The 24991-nt window shown below is 41.8% G+C and overlaps 1 protein-coding gene and 4 non-coding genes across 5 annotated transcripts; all 5 read left to right on the forward strand.

Moving 5' to 3' along the window:
* The first annotated feature begins 649 nt into the window (after positions 1–649).
* Positions 650–722, forward strand: trnak-cuu (transfer RNA lysine (anticodon CUU)). The gene has a single exon. It is a non-coding gene; the product is annotated as a tRNA-Lys (tRNA).
* Positions 723–841: 119 nt separating this feature from the next.
* Positions 842–923, forward strand: trnas-uga (transfer RNA serine (anticodon UGA)). The gene has a single exon. It is a non-coding gene; the product is annotated as a tRNA-Ser (tRNA).
* A 4325-nt stretch (positions 924–5248) lies between these two features.
* On the forward strand, positions 5249–5321 carry trnak-uuu (transfer RNA lysine (anticodon UUU)). The gene has a single exon. It is a non-coding gene; the product is annotated as a tRNA-Lys (tRNA).
* Positions 5322–9191: 3870 nt separating this feature from the next.
* trnak-uuu (transfer RNA lysine (anticodon UUU)) lies at positions 9192–9264 on the forward strand. The gene has a single exon. It is a non-coding gene; the product is annotated as a tRNA-Lys (tRNA).
* Positions 9265–14073: 4809 nt separating this feature from the next.
* On the forward strand, positions 14074–24199 carry LOC143715761 (uncharacterized). Its single transcript, XM_077207501.1, has 4 exons — positions 14074–14130; positions 15030–15243; positions 15543–15618; positions 23422–24199. The coding sequence occupies exons 1-4, from the start codon at positions 14111–14113 to the stop codon at positions 23424–23426; spliced, it is 315 nt and encodes a 104-aa protein (XP_077063616.1). The 5' UTR covers positions 14074–14110; the 3' UTR covers positions 23427–24199.
* Positions 24200–24991: the final 792 nt, after the last annotated feature.

Consider the following 24991-nt stretch of genomic DNA (forward strand, 5'->3'; position numbering starts at 1 on the left):
GGTTTTTTGGATTCTATTGAAATTGAGCTCCATGTCACCACCTCTCCTCACCCCGTCCTTCAGACTGCTCTTTTTGTGCACGGCGCGTGCCCTTGATGTGGTCTGGATGTTCGAGTGAATTGAAACTGGGACCTTCTTTGAAAGCATGAGCTCTCAGGTTTGAACCCCTAGAGAAAAGACTGAAAACGAAACGCTCCTATTGATTTCGGAAGAATCTTGTTTCAGAGAGAATATGGTGCGTGTATATTTTCCAATCGCTAGGTGTCAGTACACTCGCTGGCTGTTACCTAGAGTGCCGCGGGCTTGCTATTTGCTACAAACAACTGCGCCTTTGACACAAGTTTACAATAACGATAAGAGCGCGGCAAGTCAACGGCATTGAAGCGTGTGAAGAGGCTTTCCAGACAAGTAGCAGTGAGTTTTTGTTCTTTTTCCTAGCATTATTTTCCTTTAATGACTATTATCATCAGTCTAATAGGCTGCATTCCCACTAATTTGCAAATATATTTTGACATAGCAGACGTTTTGGCGGCCGTTCTGAATCTTCGAAGAAGGAAACGCAATGCGTTGGAGGACACTCTTTTTTCTGCGCCAATACGATTCATTTTGCTGTGCGTTCCCACGCAGCACGCACGCTTCTCAAGCAAGAGCCCGGATAGCTCAGTTGGTAGAGCATCAGACACTTAATCTGAGGATCCAGGGTTCAAGTCCCTGTTTGGGCGAACGAGCCTCTTTTTGTGGAGCGGTACGTTTTGTTGTTGAGTTCTTGCTGATTTACACTGGCCTCGAGCAGCGATGCTCAAGGGACCACACCAAACGACATGCCCCTTTCAGCCAGCTTGTAGTCGTGGCCGAGTGGTTAAGGCGATGGACTTGAAATCCATTGGGGTCTCCCCACGCAGGTTCGAATCCTGCCGACTGCGTTGACAGCATGCACCTGCTTTAGTTTGTAACCTTCTGGAGGCCTAGCTTGAACTTTATAAAAGGAAAAAAAATCACTGTTACAGGATTACCCTTGAAAAGAGTAATGTTGGTAAGAAACCATTTTGTCTGCAAGCTAAAGATGACAAGGCCCCTTTGTAGTCAGGGACATCTCGGGTAGACCGGTAGCTTGCCGTCATTGTATAGTGTTTAGTACTCTGTGATGTCGCTGCAGCAACCCTGGTTCTAATCCGGGTCACGGCAAGGTTTTCTGGGTGCCATTGAAATTGAGCTCCATGTTACCACCTCTCCTCACCCCGTCCTTCGGACTACTCTTTTTGTGCACGGCGCGTGCCCTTGATGTGCTCTGGATGTTCGAGTGAATTGAAACTGGGACCTTCTTTGAAAGCATGAGCTCTCAGTTTCGAACCCTTAGAGAAAAGACTGAAAACGAAACGCTCCTATTTATTTCGGAAGAATCTTTCTTCAGAGAGAATATGGTGCGTGTATATTTTCTAATCGCTAGGTGTCAGTACACTCGCTGGCTGTTAGCTAGAGTGCCACGGGCTTGCTATTTGACTCTGTTGATTTTCTCCTTGATTCTTTTAACTCAAAAGTTAAGAGTGTAATTGATGATATTGCTCCTGTGAAAGTCAGGAAGAAGAGTGGCAGACAAAAAGCACCTTGGAGAAACTCAACAGCAGTGCAAAATATGAAAAGACAATGCAGAAAAGCAGAGCGCATGTGGCGGAAGACAAAACTTGTAGTCCATTATAACATCTACAAAGACAGCATCCATGCTTTCAATAAGGAACTAAGCAAAGCTAGACAGACTTTTTTCTCGAATATTATAAACAGCAATATAAACAACACGCGCACTCTTTTTGCTACTGTAGAGAGACTGACAAACCCCCCAAGCCAGATTCCCAGTGAAATGCTCTCAGTGAGAAAGTGCAGTGAGTTTGCTTCTTTCTTCTCTGAGAAAATCAATAATATCAGAAAGGTGATCAGCTCATCCTTGAGTTGCGCTGGGGTCAGGCAGATCAGACAACAGGACGAGAAAGTAGCCACTATGTCTGATTTCGAAGAAATTGATGGCAAAATTTTGGAAGAAACCGTACAGCAACTAAAAACATCAACCTGCGCCCTTGATGCACTTCCCACATCTTTTTTCAAAAATGTGTTACACAGCTTAGAAGCAGATCTCCTAGAAGTGGTAAATGCCTCACTTCTCTCTGGGAGTTTTCCGACCTCCCTGAAAACTGCTGTTGTCAAGCCCCTCCTGAAAAAGAGCAATCTGGATAAGACCATATTAAACAACTATAGACCGATCTCAAATCTTCCTTTCATAGGCAAGATCATTGAAAAAGTTGTCTTCAATCAGCTGAACAAATTCTTAAGCTCGAATGGATACTTTGACCATTTTCAATCTGGTTTCCGACCGCACCACAGTACAGAGACCGCGCTCATAAAGATAATAAATGATATTCGCTTAAATACTGATACAGGCAAATTATCAGTGCTGGTACTACTCGACCTCAGTGCTGCATTTGACACTGTCGATCACAAAATACTTCTTGACAGGCTGGAAAACTGGGTCGGGCTTTCTGGGATAGTCCTAAAATGGTTCAGGTCATACTTAGGAGGCAGAGGTTATTATGTGAGTATAGGAGACCATAAGTCTGAGTGGACATCCATGACATGCGGAGTCCCTCAAGGCTCAATTCTTGCGCCACTCCTATTCAACCTGTACATGCTCCCAATGAGCCAAATAATGAGAAAGAACCAAATCGCTTACCATAGCTATGCAGACGACACACAGCTCTACTTAGCCCTATCGCCTAACGATTACAGCCCCATTGACTCCCTTTGCCAATGCATTGATGAAGTAAACAATTGGATGTGCCAAAACTTTCTTCAGTTAAACAAAGACAAAACTGAAGTCATTGCGTTTGGAAACAAAGATGAAGTTCTCAAGGTGAACGCATACCTTCAGTCTAGGGGTCAAACAACTAAAAATCAAGTCAGGAATCTGGGTGTGTCTCTGGAGTCAGACCTTAGTTTCAGTAGTCATGTCAAAGCAATAACTAAATCAGCATATTATCACCTGAAAAATATTGCAAGAATTAGATGCTTTGTTTCCAGTCAAGACTTAGAAAAACTTGTGCATGCTTTCATCACCAGTAGGGTGGATTATTGTAATGGACTTCTCACTGGCCTTCCCAAAAAGACCATAAGACAGTTGCAGCTCATACAGAACGCTGCTGCTAGGATTCTGAGCAGAACCAGAAAATATGAACACATCACACCAGTCCTCAGGTCTTTACACTGGCTGCCAGTTACATTTAGGATTGATTTTAAAGTATTATTACTGGTATATAAATCATTCAATGGCCTAGGACCTCAATACATTGCAGATATGCTCAGTGAATATAAACCCAACAGATCACTCAGATCATTAGGATCACATCGGCTAGAAATACCAAGGGTTCACTCTAAGCATGGCGAGTCTGCTTTTAGCTACTATGCCAGCCGCAGCTGGAACCAGCTTCCAGAAGAGATCAGATGTGCTCCTACAGTAGCCACATTCAAATCCAGACTCAAAACACATCTGTTTAGCTGTGCATTTACTGAATGAGCACTGTGCCACTGTTCGTCCGACTGTTTGCACTGTATTTTACTTTATGTTTTAATTATTCTGATTTCTGTATTTTATCTTTTATTCTAAACTGTTTTAATTATTCTGATTTCTTTTGATTATTTTAATTTCTTCTATGTAAAGCACTTTGAATTACCATTGTGTATGAAATGTGCTATATAAATAAACTTGCCTTGCCTTGCCTTGCCTATTTGCTACAAACAACTGCGCCTTTGACACAAGTTTACAATAACGATAAGAGCGCGGCAAGTCAACGGCATTGAAGCGTGTGAAGAGTTTTTCCAGACAAGTAGCAGTGGGTTTTTGTTCTTTTTCCTAGCATTATTTTCCTTTAATGACTATTATCATCTGTCTAATAGGCTGCATTCCCACTAATTTGCAAATATATTTTGACATAGCAGACGTTTTGACAGCCGTTCTGAATCTTCGAAGAAGGAAACATAATGCATTGGAGGACACTCTTTTTTCTGCGCCAATACGATTCATTTTGCTGTGCATTCCCACGCAGCACGATCGCTACTCGAGCAAGAGCCCGGATAGCTCAGTCGGTAGACCATCAGACCTTTAATCTGAGGGTCCAGGGTTCAAGTCCCTGTTAGGGCGAACGAGCCTCTTTTTGTGGAGCGGTACGTTTTGTTGTTGAGTTCTTGCTGATCTACACTGGCCTCGGGCAGCGACGCTGCAAGGCACCAACCCACAAACAACATGCCCCTTTCAGCCAGCTTGTAGTCGTGGCCGAGTGGTTAAGGCGATGGACTAGAAATCCATTTGGGTCTCCCCGCGCAGGTTTGCATCCTGCAGACTATGCTGGCAGCATGCGCCTGCTTTAGTTTGTAACCTTCTGGAGGCCTAGCTTAAACTTTATAAAAGGAAAAAAAGTCACTGTTACAGGATTACCCTTGAAAAGAGTTATATTGGTAAGAAACAGTTTTGTCTGCAAGCTAAAGATGACAAGGCCCCTTTGTATTCAGAGACACGTTGGGTAGTCCGGTAGCTCGCCGTGATCGTATAGTGGTTAGTACTCTGCGTTGTGGCCGCAGCAACCCCGGTTTGAATCTGGGTCACGGCAAGATTTTCTGGGTGCCATTGAAATTGAGCTCCATGTCACCACCTCTCCTCACCCCGTCCTTCAGACTACTCTTTTTGTGCATGGCGCGTGTCCTTGATGTGCTCTGGATGTTCGAGTGAATTGAAACTGGGACCTTCTTTGAAAGCACAAGCTCTCAGGTTCGAACCCTTAGAGAAAAGACTGAAAACGAAACACTCCTATTTATTTCGGAAGAATCTTGCTTCAGAGAGAATATGGTGCATGTATATTTTCTAATCGCTAGGTGTCAGTACACTCGCTGGCTGTTACCTAGAGTGCCGCGGGCTTGCTATTTGCTACAAACAACTGCGCCTTTGACACAAGTTTACAATAACGATAAGAGCGCGGCAAGTCACAAGCATTGAAGCGTGTGAAGAGGCTTTAGGGGCAGCTTATCATCAGTCTAATAGGCTGCATTCCCACTAATTTGCAAATATATTTTGACATAGCAGACGTTTTGACGGCCATTCTGAATCTTCGAAGAAGGAAACGCAATGCATTGGAGCACACTCTTTTTTCTGCGCCAATACGATTCATTTTGCTGTGCGTTCACACGCAGCACGCACGCTTCTCAAGCAAGAGCCCGGATAGCTCAGTCGGTAGAGCATCAGACTTTTAATCTGAGGGTCCAGAGTTCAAGTCCCTGTTCGGGCGAACGAGCCTCTTTTTGTGGAGCGGTACGTTTTTTTTCGAATCCGGGTCACGGCAAGGTTTTCTGGGTGCCATTGAAATTGAGCTCCATGTCACGACCTGTCCTCACCCCGTCCTTCAGACTACTCTTTTTGTGCACGACGCGTGCCCTTGTGGTGCTCTGGATGTTCGAGTGAATTGAAACTGGGACCTTCTTTGAAAGCACGAGCTCTCAGGTTCGAACCCTTAGAGAAAAGACTGAAAACGAAACGCTCCTATTTATTTCGGAAGAATCTTGCTTCAGAGAGAATATGGTGCGTGTATAGTTTCTAATCGCTAGGTGTCAGTACACTCGCTGGCTGTTACCTAGTGCCGCGGGCTTGCTATTTGCTACAAACAACTGCGCCTTTGACACAAGTTTACAATAACGATAAGAGCGCGGCAAGTCAACAGCATTGAAGCGTGTGAAGAGGCTTTCCAGACAAGTAGCAGTGAGTTTTTGTTATTTTTCCAAGCATTATTTTCCTTTAATTACTATTATCATCAGTCTAATAGGCTGCATTCCCACTAAATTGCAAATATATTTTGACATAGCAGACGTTTTGACGGCCATTCTGAATCTTCGAAGAAGGAAACGCAATGCATTGGAGGACACTCTTTTTTCTGCGCCAATACGATTCATTTTGCTGTGTGTTCCCACGCAGCACGCTCGCTTCTCGAGCAAGACCCCGGATACCTCAGTCGGTAGAGCATCAGACTTTTAATCTGAGGGTCCAGGGTTCAAGTCCCTGTTAGGGCGAACGAGCCTCTTTTTGTGGAGCGGTACGTTTTGTTGTTGAGTTCTTGCTGATCTACACTGTCCTCGGGCAGCGACGCTGCAAGGCACCAATCCACAAACAACATGCCCCTTTCAGCCAGCTTGTAGTCGTGGCCGAGTGGTTAAGGCGATGGACTAGAAATCCATTTGGGTCTCCCCGCGCAGGTCCGCATCCTGCCGACTACGTTGACAGCATGCGCCTGCTTTAGTTTGTAACCTTCTGGAGGCATAGCTTAAACTTTATAAAAGGAAAAAAAGTCACTGTTACAGGATTACCCTTGAAAAGAGTTATGTTGGTAAGAAACAGTTTTGTCTGCAAGCTAAAGATGACAACGCCCCTTTGTACTCAGGGACACGTCGGGTAGACCGGTAGCTCGCCGTGATCGTATAGTGTTTAGTACTCTGCGTTGTGGCCGCTGTAACCCCGGTTCGAATCCAGGTCACGGCAAGATTTTCTGGGTGCCATTGAAATTGAGCTCCATGTTACCACCTCTCCTCACCCCGTCCTTCAGACTACTCTTTTTGTGCACGGCGCGTGCCCTTGATGTGCTCTGGATGTTCAAGTGAATTGAAACTGGGACCTTCTTTGAAAGCACAAGCTCTCAGGTTCGAACCCTAAGAGAAAAGACTGAAAACGAAACGCTCCTATTTATTTCGGAAGAATCTTGCTTCAGAGAGAATATGGTGCGTGTATATTTTCTAATCGCTAGGTGTCAGTACACTCGCTGGCTGTTACCTAGAGTGCCGCGGGCTTGCGATTTGCTACAAACAACTGCGCCTTTGACACAAGTTTACAATAACGATAAGAGCGCGGCAAGTCAACAGCATTGAAGCGTGTGAAGAGGCTTTCCAGACAAGTACCACAACAAGATCAACTCCGCCTCTAACACACGAACACTTTTCAAGACATTCAACTCTCTCCTCTGTCCACCTCCACCACCACCCACCTCCTCGCTAACTGCTGATGATTTTGCTAACTGCTTCACTAACAAAACAACAACCATTAGCAGTCAGTTCTCTCCTCCACACACACAGGAACCTAGTCCAACCTCTCCCACAGCCAATAACCTTCTCTCCTCCTTCTCTCCTCTAACCGAGGAAGAAGTATCTAAACTTCTCCTCTCCAGTCATCCTACCACCTGCCCTCTAGACCCCATCCCCTCACACCTTCTTCAAGCCATCTCTCCCACACATCTACCAGCACTCACACACATCATCAACTCATCCCTCCATACTGGCATTTTTCCTACCGCATTTAAGCAGGCTCGGGTAACCCCACTGCTTAAAAAAACAACTTTAAACACATCACTTCTAGAGAATTACAGACCTGTCTCTCTCCTACCTTTCATTACAAAAACACTTGAACGAGTTGCTTTCAACCAAGTATCATCTTTCCTGTCTCTGAATGACCAGCTGGATGTTAACCAATCTGGCTTCAAGAAAGGGCATTCCACCGAGACCGCATTACTTTCAGTCACAGAAGCCCTGCGGATCGCCAAAGCTGCTTCCAAATCATCAGTTCTCATTCTCCTAGACCTGTCTGCTGCCTTAGACACTGTGAATCATCAGATCCTTCTGTCCACCCTCTCATCACTGGGCATCACTGGATCTTCCCTCCACTGGTTTGAGTCCTATCTCACAGGTAGGTCATTCAGGGTCGCATGGAGAGGCGAGGTATCCGAAGCACATCGACTGACCACAGGGGTTCCCCAGGGGTCAGTCCTTGGACCCCTCCTCTTCTCCATTTACACCACATCACTGGGACCCATCATACAGGCACATGGTTTCTCTTACCATTGCTATGCTGATGACACCCAGCTCTACCTCTCATTTCAACCAGACGATCCCACAGTAGCTGCACGTATCTCTAGCTGTCTGGCGGACATCTCGGCATGGATGAAGGAACATCACCTGCAGCTCAATCTGGCAAAGACTGAGCTTCACGTTCTCCCTGCCAATCCGTCTCTACAGCACGACTTCACTATCCAGTTAGACTCATCCTCAATCACCCCATCAAGGTCAGTCAGAAATCTTGGAGTAATCTTTGATGACCAGCTAACCTTCACAGACCACATTTCAAAGACAGCTCGATCATGCAGGTTTGCAATGCACAACATCAGGAAGATCAGGCCTTTCCTAACTGAGCATGCAACACAACTTCTTGTCCAGGCCCTGGTTATTTCTAGGCTTGATTACTGCAATGCTCTTCTAGCTGGTCTTCCATCATGTGCAACTAAACCCTTACAATTGATCCAGAATGCTGCTGCTCGTCTTGTCTTCAACGAGCCCAAAAGGGCCCACGTCACTCCGCTGTTCATCTCCCTGCATTGGCTACCACTCGCTGCTCAAATCAAGTTCAAGGCGCTGACACTTGCTTACAGATTGTCCACCGGCTCAGCTCCCTCCTACTTTCACTCGCTCCTACGGGTCTACATCCCTACCAGAAGCCTACGATCGGCCAAGGAGCGACGGCTCGTGGTGCCTTCACAGCGAGGCACAAAATCACTGTCCAGAACATTCTCATTCACGGTTCCATGCTGGTGGAATGACCTACCCACCCTCGTCCGTAATGCAGAATCCCTGACAGCATTCAAAAGACAACTGAAAACTCATCTCTTCCGTGAGCACTTAACATATAAAAAAAAAAAAAAAACTTTTTCTTGAAATCTTCGCTTGTCTGGTTTATGCTATTCTGAGCAATGTTTGAACTTTGTATTCTGAGCACTTCTTGCGTTGTTTTTGCCTCTCCACGATGACTTGCTTGGTTTAATCCTCAAATGTAAGTCGCTTTGGATAAAAGCGTCTGCTAAATGACTAAATGTAAATGTAAATGTAAGTAGCAGTGAGTTTTTGTTCTTTTTCCTAGCATTATTTTCCTTTAATTACTATTATCATCAGTCTAATAGGCTGCATTCCCACTAATTTGCAAATATATTTTGACATAGCAGACGTTTTGACGGCCATTCTGAATCTTCGAAGAAGGAAACGAAATGCATTGGAGGACACTCTTTTTTCTGCGCCAATACGATTCATTTTGCTGTGCGTTCCCACGCAGCACGCACGCTTCTCAAACAAGAGCCCGGATAGCTCAGTCGGTAGAGCATCAGACTTTTAATCTGAGGGTCCAGGGTTCAAGTCCCTGTTCGGGCGAACGAGCCTCTTTTTGTGGAGCGGTGCGTTTTGTTGTTGAGTTCTTGCTGATCTACGCTGGCCTTGGGCAGCGACGCTGCAAGGCAACAATCCACAAACGACATGCCCCTTTCAGCCAGCTTGTAGTCGTGGCCGAGTGGTTAAGGTGATGGACTAGAAATCCATTGGGCTCTCCCCGCACAGGTTCGAATCCTGCAGACTACGTTGACAGCCTGCGCCTGCTTTAGTTTGTAACCTTCTGGAGGCCTAGCTTAAACTTTATAAAAGGAAAAAAAGTCACTGTTACAGGATTACCCTTGAAAAGAGTTATGTTGGTAAGAAACAGTTTTGTCTGCAAGCTAAAGATGACAAGGCCCCTTTGTATTCAGGGACACGTCGGGTAGACCGGTAGCTCGCCGTGATCGTATAGTGGTTAGTACTCTGCGTTGTTGCCGCAGCAACCCGGGTTCGAATCCGGGTCGCAGCAAGATTTCCTGGGTGCCATTGAAATTGAGCTCCATGTCACCCCGTCCTTCAGACCACTTTTTTTGTGCACGGCGCGTGCTCTGGATGTTCGAGTGAATTGAAACTGCGACCTTCTTTGAAAGCATGAGCTCTCAGGTTCGAACCCTTAGAGAAAAGACTGAAAACGAAACACTCCTATTTATTTTGGAAGAATCTTGCTTCAGAGAGAATATGGTGCGTGTATATTTTCTAATCGCTAGGTGTCAGTACATCCGCTGGCTGTTACCTAGAGTGCCGCGGGCTTGCTATTTGCTACAAACAACTGCGCCTTTTGACGCAAGTTTACTATAACAATAAGAGCGAGGCAAGTCAACAGCATTGAAGCGTGTAAAGATACCATAAAAAAAATAAATTGGATTTGCTTACTCACGGTTGAGAACAAGGAGCAGTATGATGCAAAGAACAGCCGAAATCAAAAACACACCGGTTGACACCATTATTGTTCCATGGCCACCCAGCTGTTCTCTTAAAGTCATCAAACAGTCATTTACCACACTGTGACCTTTTATAAAGACATTAAGCCAAAAATATAGTAAATGGAATACATAGATTAGATTCACTGCAACACTGAAAGGTGCTTAAAGGGTTAGTTCGCCCATTTAAGACATGAAGTTGTATGGAATCCTTACCAGCACTATAGTGCATACACACTGACCCACTCTGTAGTCACCTCCCTGATCAGAGTTTTGGCCGCTGGAAGTTTTTCAAGAAAGTACTCCCGCTTAGTTTCCGTGGCCTCAAAACTGTGCGTTTTTACCTGAAAAAATTATTTGCGTTTCAAAGCTTGATTAATTTAACACAAAAAACACGCCGGTCAAAATTCATACCTCAGTTTTAATCGGCACTATTTTCTTTCCATTTCTATCAATCCGGGCTGCTGTCAATGTCAACAGTGCGCACGTTCCGATCAGCTGTTGATAGCGCGACTCGCTGACAACATGTCTGACTGCGAAACTTCTGATGATGAAACCAATTTTAGCACAATGTCAGACGGAACAGATGAGGATGAAAGTAATTTTAGCACAACGCCAAAGGGATACCTTTATGAACCGGAGTACCGATGCCGTACTTCAACAGATGGAGATAGAACGGGAAGAGAGAGTGAACTAAATCAAATAGTTTTCTCAGCAAATTGTACCTATATCCCTATATAATGTTTTTATATTAGACATCTTTTCATGTATTTTCCACTGGAGTCTAAACATCAGCTTGTTTACCGTACAGTTTAGACATGGGATCATAAAGTTAGTAAATAGAGCGTACCCGTGGTACTGGTACAGCACTGTGCACACACGATAATCCTTGATTCTGGATATTTTAGCTCCCGCAGAGTAGCCGATTGCAACCAGCCAAAGCTGTCTCGTAGCTATATCCGAAACAGGAAAACGATGGAATCTGAACGGTGATCCCGGCACATTCTTGTGGTCACAGCCTGGAAATTTACAAGTTCGCACCATCGTTCATTTTCTACTTTTTACGTTGTTTCGTAATCGATTGTGTAAACACTATGGAACAGCTGGTCTGAACGTGCGCACTGTTGACGTTGACAGCAGCGCGGATTGATAGAAATGGAAAGAAAATAGTGCCGATTAAAACTGAGGTATGAATTTTGACCGGCGTGTTTTTTGTGTGTTAAATTAATCAAGCTTTGAAACGCAAATAATTTTTTCACGTAAAAACGCACAGTTTTGAGGCCCAGGAAACTAACCGGGAGTACTTTCTTGAAAAACTTCCAGCGGCCAGAACTCTGACCAGGGAGGTGACTACAGAGTGGGTCAGTGTGTATGCACTATAGTGCTGGTAAGGATTCCATACAACTTCATGTCTTAAATCTTTAAATCTGTACTTATTACAAGTGTGTTATAAAATGTATACATTTAAACATTTAACTAAGAATATCCTATATTAAATATATCAGAAGGTATGCACACTTACCTGCAGCTGGATTTTTAGTAGATTCAAGGTATATGTCAATTTTGAAATTTTCTTTGTTTTCCTCATTTTCTTCATCAAGCTCAAAAACTGGGTTGCAGAAAACATTCTTTGAAAGTTAAGACAAAGTTAAGAACCAAAACTGAATGTTGTATAAATAACAAATAAATTATACCATGGATACATCTACTACTTACTATAATAATAATAATAATAATAATAATAATAATAATAATAATAATAATAATAATAATTTACCTCATATCCACCTCGGCTCCCAGTTGAAATGTCAGAGTCCATCTTTGCATTTTGAAAAACCATTTATATATGTTTAGTTATCTGAAATCTTGAGGTAGGCTATTAATTCGGTCCATTTGGTTGTGAAAATGAGTGGAGTTTAAGAAGTTAAACTCAAAGAAGTTTATTTCCATAAAAGAAAATGCCTAGACATGTTTTAAAAAGGAGATAAAAAGTTGTTTTTAAATCCATTGAGTATGTGCATAGAATAAAATGTTGTTGTTTTTTCTATCAAATTGATTTTTTTTTTTTCTTTGTTATGCTGTAATATTATGGTCCAACATCTTGTGTTGTTAAAAGAAAGTGGCTGGTATTCAGAACGTTCTTCCCAAATATTCCCAAAGCCAAGTCAGCTGAGAGGATTGAGCTCCGTAATAATCCTCTGTTTTAGACACACATCTACACACATACCACCATCCCACCCCAAAAAACACACCCACCCACCTAACCAACAACCCAACAACCCAACACACACTTTTGTTTCTGCATAGATAACAGCGTTTTTTTTTTTAACAGGAGTTTTGCTCCAACCCTAATCAATCACACCTTAAAAAGCTGATTAAAGTAAAGGGTAAAGCTACAAGCAGGTGAATTTTTTCAAGGTTGGAGGTAAACTGCAGGAAAGGGCAAGAGTTGAAAATCCCTGGTTTATAAGATTTTTCTTTTCATAAGAACTTACATTTTTCCCCACAAAATGTTTATTACTATCCCTGTAGGGATATTTGGTCCTGGACCACACACACAGGTTGGTGTTCCCTGTTTTATCGGAACTTTTCATAGGCATGATTTTTATACTGTATAGACTCCATCCCTTTAACCCTAAACCTACCCATCACTGAAAACTTTCTGCAGTTTTAAATTTTCAAAAAACATAATTTGGTGTTGTCTCTGCTCCGCCATGGTGCCCTGCTCTCCGTGTTCCCTTGTATTGGTTTGGTTTTGGCTTTGTTTTCATTAAGGTACCACACCTGCACTCAGGCCCGGCCACAGAAATGACTGGGCCCCTGAAAAGGTCCAGTGAATGGGCCCTCCCCAAATCTGCTAGGCTACTCATACCATGCCTGTTTTCTCTCTCTCTCTCTCTCCAACATACATTTAACTGAGAGAGACTTACGCAGTGATGGGGGCTACATTGGTACACACACACACACACACACACACACACACACACACACACACACACACACACACACACACACACACACACACACACACACACACACACACACACACACACACACACACACACGACACACCAAGGTTAACAAACGATCTGCACTGTAAAAACGAATAAGTTGGCAAAACTCAAAACATTTAAAGGGGTGGTTGAATATGATTTCACTTTTCTAACTTCAGTTAGTGTGTAATGTTGCTGTTTGAGCATAAACAACATCTGTAAAGTTACAAATGAAGCATGAACACGTTACAGTGCACCCCACAAACACAATCAAGCCTTCGAAACAAGGTGTTTTACCAATCGATTGCCTCAAGTTATGAAATTCAAAGTTTAAGTAAGCAGCACTGGCAAATTGTATTTTGTACTTAAACATTTCAAGGTAAGAACAATTAAGATTTATGAGTACACTAATTAATACAGCTAATATGTCCAAAACACAGGTGATGTCTATGGAGTCAAAATAGGGCCATATATATCTGCAAAATAAAACAATGTTTCGCAAAAAAAATATATGTTTTGCAAAAAAAAAAAAATGTTTTGCAAATAAAAATAGAGTATTGAGAAAAAAAATGCTTTTTTGCAAGTAAAAAAAATAATTGCAAAAGAAAAGTTAACCACTGGGGGAAAAAATAAAGTTTAGCAAAGTAAAACTTCAGCAGCATTGACTTTGCAACACATATTTCCCTTTGCGCCGCTCCTTTAAATCCGCGTTTCAGTCATCCGTGCCTCTGCGGCGCACGCTTTCCTTTGCGCTTCCTTTTTCTTTGCGCCTCGCTTTGTGTCCCTGATTTGACGTGGGGGCGGGGTCAAGAGGTTGGGGGGCGGGGTCAAGAGGTTGGGGTGTGTACAAGGGACGAAGGCGGGTCCCTCTCGTTTACGTCATCAGCGCGAGCCCCAGACCGAGTGGATCGATCGAAATGGCGGAGCAGACTGGACATGCGGGTGATGGATCACAGGTATGTATTATTGATAGCTTTCTTCAAGTTCGCTAGATAGACCGATAACTATATTTAAGTAAGTTAGAGATCAATTAATGCGGTTAATGTGGCGATTAGCTAATCGTCGGCGGCTGTACATTTCTCTCAATATGCACACCTTTCACGTTGTTTTATAATTAATAAATAATTATTATTATTATCCACGCCCTAGTTGTATTATGGACTATAAACGATGCCAAAGGTGTCTCTCAAAATATACTGTAAATTGAAAACAAATAATACAAAACAAATGCCTTGTATGTGCAAACATAATTTGAAATAAACCTCTTTCTGATTCCGAACAAGTTGGTTTATATACAGTAGGTCACATCCCTATAGACTATGTTTAAAAGCTGTGTTGTTTGTATGATACATTGTTACTGCACTTATTCTAGATCAGTTGTGTGAAACTCAATTCCTGGAGGGCCACAGCTCTGCACAGTTTAGCTCAAACCAGCTCCAACCCACACCTGTTTGGAGGTTTCTAGTAATCCTGAAGATCTTGATTAGCTGAATCAGATGTGTTTGATTAGGGTTTGAGCTAAACTGTGCAGAGCTGTGGCCCTCCAGGAACTGAGTTTAAAACCCCTGATCCAGATAATCCTATATGATGTTGTCATGACATATTTAACAGAGAGAATATTCAGATGTCTGTACAGCTGCACAGAATTTAATAGGTTTTCTGACCCAAAGCCTTGGTCAGATTCAGTCAGCTCAGGGTCAGCAGCAGCCGCCACAACAACGACAGCAGCCTCCTGCTATTTCTCAGCCTCGAATAGAGCAGGATATGGCCAGGTTGCCGCATCCACATCTAATTATCTTAACAATTGTCTTTTGAATGTTTACTATTATAATTAACATTGTTTTATTATTTGTAGATCTTTTCCTGGTATGTTTAAAAAAGCAAAGAAGAAAACTCCAAATACACAAATACATGTGAAAGCCACACCTTGGAAACCATTTGCTGTTTCCATATATTTAATGAGCAGCAACACTGACACCTCACCCACAGCTTCTGAAGAGCTTGAACTACTCCAGGCCGGACTAGGAAAACGGGTGATTACAATTTCATCCAATGTGAACCATTCGGATGTAAGTTCATTTTATAGTACAATCTAATTTGTTAGTTTGTGCCATCTGATTTTAGAGCAGGATTATGTCTATATCACCCTGCGAATAATATATAATTAACTGCTTCAAAGTAATATTCCACTTTCAAAACATGCAGAGTTGAATGAACATAATTTGCTTAAACACAGTAAAATGTGAATGTGAATTAGTATGTATAAAAATGACAAACAAATGCACGTAAATTTTCAATGTGATAAAGATTTAGTTTTTACTTTGTATGGTTGTTTGAGAACCCTTGTTCTGTTTCATGTTTATTTCAGTTATGCAAGCTCCTTGAAGCTGAATTTCCAAAGATGAAGTCACTTACTGGAGGGTGGTTACTTTATAAGGCACCAGGTATGCTGTACTGTCAACCAGAACAGACACAAACATGAATATCAGAGGAGAGTATACTGCAGTGCAAGTAATTTCCATAGGTAGTTATTAATTGAACATTTCCCCTGGCATTCTAACCTTAAATCCCAGGCTACATCCTTTTTTAATAATAGTACACAGGGAAGTGTTAATAGAATATGGGAAGCACTGTTTTTTGACATCGTTTTTAGCTACAGTATAAAGCCCAATTATATAGTAAAGACCTTTTATTGCTGGATTTGTTAATGTGTTTTTAAATTGTCAGGTGGGAATGGAAGAAGAAAGCTTACTGTTGTCCCTCCAGACTCCGTGGGTTATACAGGAAGCCTTCTCAAAATGGCTACCACCACTGGAAGAACAGCACTGTATATGGTCCCTCTTCAAGATGAGTTGTGTCTTGATCCACTGCCATTCTCAGCAGAAGAGTTTGCTAAGATGCCAAAGGTTGAGTGTCGTACTTGTAAAACCACAATGCCACTACCAGTTTTGTACTTGCATGTTAAATCTTGTGGTGGCTGCACACAGTCAGCTAATGATGAGGTATGTTGTTTACACAATGACATTTTTTTGTAGAATTTATTATAACATTTTTCAGTTAAGTTTTCTTTTAGGCAGAATATATATCTCGTTTTGTCATTTCAGACTACTGAAGATGATGATGATGTAAAAGTAGTTGGTGAGATTACCAGAGCAGTTAGCCCTACAGCCCCAGCTTCTACACCTACACCCACCACTTCAATACAAACTTGGTCTCCTACACCCACCACAAGTTTTGAGGTGAGCTTGTAGCCAGGCCACATAAGGTATGAATATTTGTATGGCTGTTAATTTTGTAAGTTATACTTATTTGACCACTGCCAAGGTATAATTATTCTTACCGTGTTTGATGCCCGCATGGACTTGTACTTGTGTTCTCGTTTTACTTTCGCGAGAAGCCTCGCGAAGCTCAAGGGAATCCCCAGTGACGTCAGTCTAATCAACTGAAGGAATGACGGTACTTCCGTTTAAAGGTGCCGGGAAATCGGTGTTCGAGAGCAACGCAACTATTGCTCTTTTGGGGACTAGCGATCGATCGCACTTCACCAGGGACTTGTCAGTGACTGTGTTTGTTTGACTCTTCGTGGAAGTAGGCCTATACAAAGTGGATTATTTCTCCTTGGAGATCGCTACACAGGACAGCGCTGTTCCTCGTCGCGTGCATGGACTTTTGACGGCTTACCGGTGAGGCCGATTCAAATCATCTACATTCATTGGACTGAAACACAAACAAACACACACACACACAAATACTGGACATTTTGTATATATTGTTTGTATAGATTGTTGGTGTTTGCTGTTGGATACACTTCAGGGTTATTTTTCCATCTTACTAGTGGTTATATGGAAGATGTGAACAACACAATATATACTTTTTCTAAAGGGTTCTGAACGATTATTTTGTGGTGTATCCTGCCTTATTTAGGCTGAGGGTTACATATTGGTGGCACGTACGGGGACCCTTTATTATTGGGTTGTTGTTGTTTTTTTTTCAAGATGGATGGGAGAAATACTGATACAGTTACAGAAGTTGTTAATACTGCTGATGATCTAGTTACATTTGAAAGTGACCAAAATGATACAGAAGTAACAGATATTAATTTTATACTAGTCTCTTTTATAACTAGACGTAATCCTACTGCTGAAATAACTTCAATGATTAGCTCATTGTACCTTTCTGATGCTGAACATGATGATGATGATGAGAGTAATGTACAGAATGTGGACATGGTACGATCGATACATGCAGACATGGCTCAATGTAAAGGGGATTTATTGGCCTTAAATCAAAGATTACAGACTTTAGAACAAGATTTCCAACAATCAATGGACAGTACATTGAATCGTGAAACAAGTTTCAGGCAGGCCGTAGATACTAGCTTGGCAGGGTTGGAGGATTATTTTATAAATGCGCTGGAAAAGTTAGAAAAGGCTGTTACAGATTGTTTTCTGAGGAGGGATTCGAAATGGGAAAGTCAAATGCGGAAAATAAGACTCACTAGCACTCCCACACTCACTAGATTACAAGCCTATTCTCCAGATACCACCCGATTTTCCACTGTCCATCAATCACAGACACCAGCTCTAGTATCTAGAGAGACAATTAACACTCATAAACCCCTCAATGATACTTATGACATTCAACAACCTATATATGATAGACACTCTAATGTGCTTACCTCCTCGGTAGTGGCCGGGTCATCCTCATTCTGTACCCGACCTCCTATCCGCATCGAATTCCCCTCTTTTGGTGACTCTTGTGAGACGGCAGAGGTGCTCAACTTTATAGAACAATGTGAGAACTTCCTGGAGATCCGTCCCCTTCCCAGTGCTGAACTCATAGGAACCTTGAGCACAGTACTGAAGGGACCCGCTCTGAGCTGGTGGAAGGCAGAGAAGGTCAAGGTAATGGATTGGAAATCCTTCCAAAAGGCATTTATGGCTGCTTTTCTATCAGACGATTACCTCTCAGAAGTGGAGGAAAAGCTGAGGACAATGGTTCAGCTGCCACGACAACGCCTAAGGGACTTCGCCTATGACTACCGAGCCCTATGTCTGAAATGGAAGCCAGAGATCTCGGAGGAGGAAATAGTAAATCAGATACTTAACAACATCAATCCCAGGGTTGCAGGGTGCTTGAGGGGAACCGTCAACTCTGTTGAGCAGCTGGTGAAGGTTGGGTCTATGGTGGAAAAGGACCACTTGGGAGCCAAAGATTACTGGCATAAAGTCGACACCCAGAGCAGCAAAGAAAAGACCAACAAGAAATCTGCTGATCGTACCTTTAACAAAAACATGGCCGTGGTAACACTAGCACAACCCCATCCAGTGTCAGCTCTCCTGGTGGTGCCTGTAAGGGTGAATGGCAAAGAAGTGAAGGCGGTACTAGACACAGGTAGCACTTACACTTTAATGCAAGAGAACCTGTGGAAAAAATTGAAAGGCGAGATTCCATCAGTCATCTCCTCCAGCCCACAGAGATTCATAATGGCGGACGGAACGATTCACCAGTCCAGAGATCTGCAAAGGATTAAGATTCAATGGCATGAACAAGAATGCAGTATGGATACTTATATCCTAAAAGACACTCACCTTGCATTTCCTCTTATTGCCGGTTTGGATTTCCTGAGGACCATGGGAGCAGTACTGGAAGTGGGACGAGGCAGATATGGGTTAAGATCTGAAAAAGGATATACCTATTACCCTTTCCTGCCATCGCAGATTCCAACAGGTCCAGCTATTGGTCAAGATCTTTCTTATATGGCAGCCAAGCTGAATTTGTACTATGCTTTACCTCCAACTGGTAGACTTCCTGAACTTTTGTCTTGTGAATCTGAGATGCCTTCGTGGGATTCTGACAATAAGGAGGAGTTGTTGAAATTGATCTCCACTTGGCCACGCCCCACATCCAACAACCTGGGTAAGACATCCATAGTCCAACACCAAATCACCTTATCTGATGAAATACCTCTCAAATCCCGGGCATACAGAGTTTCTCCTCTTAAGAAGCAGGTCATTGAAGAACAAGTAGATCAGATGCTGCGAGAGGATATAATTGAACCATCCTGCTCACCTTGGTCTTCACCGGTGGTCCTGGTCCCCAAATCTGATGGCTCTTATCGGTTTTGTGTGGATTATAGAAAACTGAACAGCAAGACAGTACCAGACGATTACCCAATGCCGTTGATTCATGAGATCCTTGAATCCCTGGAAGGAGCCTCCTGGTTTAGTTCCTTGGATCTGCAATCTGGGTACTGGCAGGTGGAGATGGATGAACTGAGTAAAGAGAAAACCGCTTTTATATCCACCAAAGGTCTTTTTCAAGTCAAGTCTATGCCGTATGGGCTCAGAAATGCTGCTGCTACCTTCCAGCGTCTGATGGAGCGAGTTCTGTCTGATTTGCGTGGTAAAATTTGTTTCGTTTATATCGACGACATCATCATCTATTCAAAGTCGGTAGAACAACACAGTCAACATCTTAACATGGTTCTACATAAACTTACCCAAGCCAACTTGACGTTGAACATGAAGAAATGCCACTTCTTCAAGCGACAGCTCAAGTTCCTTGGCCATATAGTCTCTGAGAAGGGAGTAGAGATTGACCGAGAGAAAACCAGGGCTGTTGCAGAGTTCCCACCACCGCAAGACCTCAAAGCCTTGCAACGATTCTTAGGACTGGCAGGGTGGTACCATAAGTTTATATCCCACTTCGCTGACATTGCTGCACCTTTGAACCATCTCAAAAAGAAAGGAGTTAAGTGGGATTGGACCCCTGAGTGTCAGGCTAGTATGGATGCACTCAAAGAAGCTTTACAAAACTCACCAGTGTTAATTCAACCTGACAATACCCAAGATTTCCAGGTTCACAACGACGCTAGTGAGGTAGGACTAGGTGCTATCCTTACTCAGCGGTCAGACGAGGGAGAAAAGGTAGTGGCCTATGCGTCTCGGACCCTATCTGGAGCAGAGAAGAATTACAGCACTTCTGAAAAGGAGTGTTTAGCAGTGGTTTGGGCTGTTGAGAAATTGCGACATTACTTGGAGGGAAGACCCTTCGACGTTTTCACTGACCATCCGGCACTTGCTTGGGCTTTCAACTGCCCCAAAACCTCCTCACGCCTTACCCGCTGGACACTCCGACTGCAACAGTTTAATTTGCAGGTCCATCATAGGAAAGGTTGCCTCAACATGGGACCTGACGCTTTGTCCCGGATACAGGAGATCCCTGTTGCTGAGGATGCCCCTTGTCTGTCCATGGGGGGGGGGGGGGGGGGGGATTATGTAGCCAGGCCACATAAGGTATGAATATTTGTATGGCTGTTAATTTTGTAAGTTATACTTATTTGACCACTGCCAAGGTATAATTATTCTTACCGTGTTTGATGCCCGCATGGACTTGTACTTGTGTTCTCGTTTTACTCTCGCGAGAAGCCTCGCGAAGCTCAAGGGAATCCCCAGTGACGTCAGTCTAATCAACTGAAGGAATGACTGTACTTCCGTTTAAAGGTGCCGGGAAATCGGTGTTCGAGAGCAACGCAACTATTGCTCTTTTGGGGACTAGCGATCGATCGCACTTCACCAGGGACTTGTCAGTGACTGTGTTTGTTTGACTCTTCGTGGAAGTAGGCCTATACAAAGTGGATTATTTCTCCTTGGAGATCGCTACACAGGACAGCGCTGTTCCTCGTCGCGTGCATGGACTTTTGACGGCTTACCGGTGAGGCCGATTCAAATCACCTACATTCATTGGACTGAAACACAAACAAACACACACACACACTCACACAAATACTGGACATTTTGTATATATTGTTTGTATAGATTGTTGGTGTTTGCTGTTGGATACACTTCAGGGTTATTTTTCCATCTTACTAGTGGTTATATGGAAGATGTGAACAACACAATATATACTTTTTCTAAAGGGTTCTGAACGATTATTTTGTGGTGTATCCTGCCTTATTTAGGCTGAGGGTTACAAGCTAAATGAAAATGCTGTGTTTTTAATATTCAAAATATTTGAGAATACATTTGCTTTTAATTTTAATATAAGTGCATAAGGACCAGTGCAGTTAGTAAAATTAATTAGTTAATGTTCAGATTTTATTACTAACGGTAATGGTATTTTCTTTGTAGTGCCTTATTGTCAAGCACTTTTGATTAATTGATTGTAATTATACTGTCTCTCATTGGTACATAAAGACCATTTTGCAAGAGGTAAATAACACTGGTTGAGAAGAATGCCCTATTTTTATAGTTTTAAAACACTACACAAATGTTAGAAGTCAATACAATTTACTAAACATTTAGAACTGAATCAGAATGTTTTTTGTAAAGTTAAAAAAACTGAAACAGCGAGTGCTTGTTTAGATCTTGCAAAATACTTGGTGACCAAAGTATTTAAAGTGACCAATTAAACAAATTACTTGATTGGAGTTTGGAAATAACCAATTGTGTTTTAATTGTGATTTTATTGTATAATACTTAATCAGTTGTCCTTTTGCCATTTATAGGATGAGGGACAGTGTCCCATTTGTTTAGACACATTTTCACAGACAGAGTTGCCCATGCATGCAAGTGTTTGTGGAGATAGGTAATTTTTAATGATATGAAAAGTTATTTCTTTTACAGACATTTAATAAGGTTATGTATTAAAAACATGTTTTGAGTATTATAAGTGTTATAACATGTTGTAAATGTTATAAGTCGTCAATCTAACCATTGGGTATGGATTTCAAGATCTGTGTTTCTCGAAATGACTTCTATCAAAGAGCTATGGTGCAGTGGCAAAGACAAAAGAGAGGAACCCCGGCCAATACTTTGCGTGTAACGTTTTTGGGGGAAGCAGGTGTTGACACAGGTGCCATTCGTAAGGAATTTCTTTCAGGCAAGTCAGGTTCACAATCGCCTTATTAGGTTTTTATATTCATCGTAACAATTTAAAGTTTAGAAAAAAAATAAACAGTTACCACATGTGTCATTATGAGATTTGGTATGTTTTAATGTGCTTATAATTGTACAATGTAGTAAATAACATTCTTTTTTAACATGTACATTTGTTTGTAGATTTGATTGGTGAGATTGAAAAACACCTCTTTGAGCATAGAGGACACCAGGAGGGAAGAGCCCCATCTACTCCCTAAGTAATCTGGAGAAGGGATTTTTTAGGTTAGTAATATTTTACATTGTAGTAACATGTCAGTTGTCATTTTTGCATACAACTAAATATTACTTTGTATTCTTTCTTTCAGGACTGCTGGAGAAGTGTTTTCTGTTAGTCTCGCTCAGGGTGGGCCTGCCCCCCGTTTCTTGAGGCAGTGGTGCTTTGCTTATCTCTCATCTGGAGACTTGGATGAATCAACTCTCACTATAGATGATGTGGATGATGCTGAACTTTATAATTTGATTAAAAAGGTAGTCATTTTTTTCTCCAAATAAAATCTGATTTCATAAAAGCTATTTATACGCAAGCACACCATTTGTCACAGTTTACGTGTTTGTGTTTTCAGGTGGAGTAAGAAGAAACTGATCTCTCTGCATGGAATGATCAAATAATTAACTGTGGTTTTACTGGGGCAATTAAACCTGAGAACAAAGAGGCCATAATAAGGTCAGAAAAAGTCTTATAACTTCTTCACATTTGAAACCTTGCAAACAGTTTTAATTTTGCTGCCTACCAGATATACTGATTAGCCACAACACTGTCTATATTATGCAAGAATTTCCTGGTTCTTTTTTCAGATCAATTGAATTTGTGCTGCATGCAACTCTACGTTTGGTCCCTTTGTTGAAGCATATCCGAAAAGGTCTTGAAGTCTACAATTTTGTGGACATCCTGGAAAACCATTCAGGACTTTGCCACCAGTTCTTTGTCCCTGATGTGGTGGATGATGATGATGATAAGGTATCAATAACTGGGGGAAAAAAAATATGCCAGTATCATGTTTTTCATTTTAGGAATATTATATATAGGAAAATTATTATTTGCCAAGTTAAAAAATAATTGTCAAACACTTGTTCCTTACAAAAAATAATAGTAGAAAATGGATTGCTCTTAATACCTCAGTAATGGTTTCCTGTAGCTTATTGGTTAGATAACAGTGCTAGCATAGCCCAAGGGCTTGGGTTCGATCTCAGGGATTGCACATACTTAAAACAAATGTTATTATAGTAATAAAGTAGCTTTGGATAAAAGCCAAATGAATATTTGTATATGTACCTGAAAATGGATGGTTGTGTTTTTTCCCACAGGCTGATGCAGACTTCATCATGCAGAACATTCTTCCGAAAATGTCGGAGAAGGGATCAGTACGAGAGACTTATGAAACGGCTATAATCAACTTTCTGCAAGACTTTCTCCAAGAAATTGAAAGCTGTGGTATGTATGAACTGACAGTTGATTTAGTATAAATATTGTTAAAAAACTGCAGATTACACAAATTAATGTTAAAATGTAATTGATCTAATTCAGACAATACCAACCCTAGAGATAAGTTCTTTTGCTTGTAGAGGATAACCCTGACGGAGACATCCTGCCCTTAACTGTCCCCTGTGTAATGCAATGGCTCACTGGCCAGGGACACAAACCTCTTCTAATGTCAGAACTTAAAGAATTCAAAATTTCTCTTAATTTTGACCATGAGTGTAAGCAGAGGATGCCAGAACATAAAATATGCTTCCCAGTTGTAAGTGCCTGTGCCAGAAAAATTACATTTCCCACGGTACACATGGGTGACTACAGTTCTTTTAAATCAGTCATGTTGCAAGCCATTCAGTTTGACGACGGTTTTAACAGAATTTAAAATGCTACTTAATGTATGGAATTGTACATGTTCAGGAAAAAAACCTTTTATACATTGGTAAATGTTCTTATGGTTTTGAAATTTATTGTGTATGTGTAGAGAACACAACATGTTAGATATTGTAAAATTTTATATCTTAATGCATGTGTTAAGAGAACAAGTTATGCAAGTGTTTTTCTGCTTTAAATATAGCCAATACAGAAAATAAAACAAGCATGCAATGTCAACTTAAGTTTGTTTTTTATTGAATTGGATGTTAATTTGCTTCTAAATGGATCATTTGGTCACTTGAATGATTGATTTAGTGTCAATTAAGAATGAAGCAGCACAAAATTTTAAACTTCTAAATACTTGTCTCTTCCATAGTTTTGAGAGTGTGAGGTTGGGTTAAAAAAAGTTTGAATTTGGGCCTTAAGTTCTTCAGTTAAGGGGCATTCGACTGGAGGAACTACAATCCCTGTCCACGGCTGGTCAGAGATACTGTCTGTGTCCCAGTCAGAGTCGTCGCCTTGTGCAATCTGTTAAAAGTTGGTAATAGTTTATGGACATTGGGGCAATATCTTGCATGAAAACATTACATACTTTAAAAGACACAAATTCTTAAAATACCTCAGATAGGACTGGAGGAGGAGTGACAGGGTTTTGCAGGAGTCCAATTTCCCACAACTGGTCTGGGCTTCGATTACGCTCTGTGCGGAGAGGATGGTTATTCCACCCGCTGGTAAAGGAGTCGAGGCTGGCCTGGAGACGAGGCAGGAACACAAAGTGACAACAAAAGAGGTGAAGGCTGTTGGTTGGCTCTAGAAATCCTTCCTCTTCAAGGCTGAGCAAAACATCATAATAGATGTTTGTAACTGCCATCCATATGTCACGCCAAAGGCGCTCAATGCTAAAAATGGAAGAGAAAACAGTGTGTAATGTTTAAAAAATCATCATTCTTAGAAACAGAACACTTTAAAATTCATATCAAGCTGATAAACTACTTTAAACAATAAACTACTTTAAACGATAAACTACTT

The sequence above is a fragment of the Siphateles boraxobius genome, unplaced genomic scaffold (genome assembly GCF_051911475.1).
Source record: "Siphateles boraxobius isolate OS27281-9 unplaced genomic scaffold, OSU_SipBor_1 6, whole genome shotgun sequence".
Lineage (NCBI taxonomy): Eukaryota > Metazoa > Chordata > Actinopteri > Cypriniformes > Leuciscidae > Siphateles > Siphateles boraxobius.

Bases quoted from the DNA above. Each gene is read 5' to 3' on its own strand.
- LOC143715761 (XM_077207501.1), top strand. From the start codon at position 14,111: ATGCGGGTGATGGATCACAG. The intron at 14,131-15,029 runs GTATGTATTATT...TATTATTTGTAG, and splicing joins ATGCGGGTGATGGATCACAG to ATCTTTTCCTGGTATGTTTA. The intron at 15,244-15,542 runs GTAAGTTCATTT...TGTTTATTTCAG, and splicing joins CCAATGTGAACCATTCGGAT to TTATGCAAGCTCCTTGAAGC.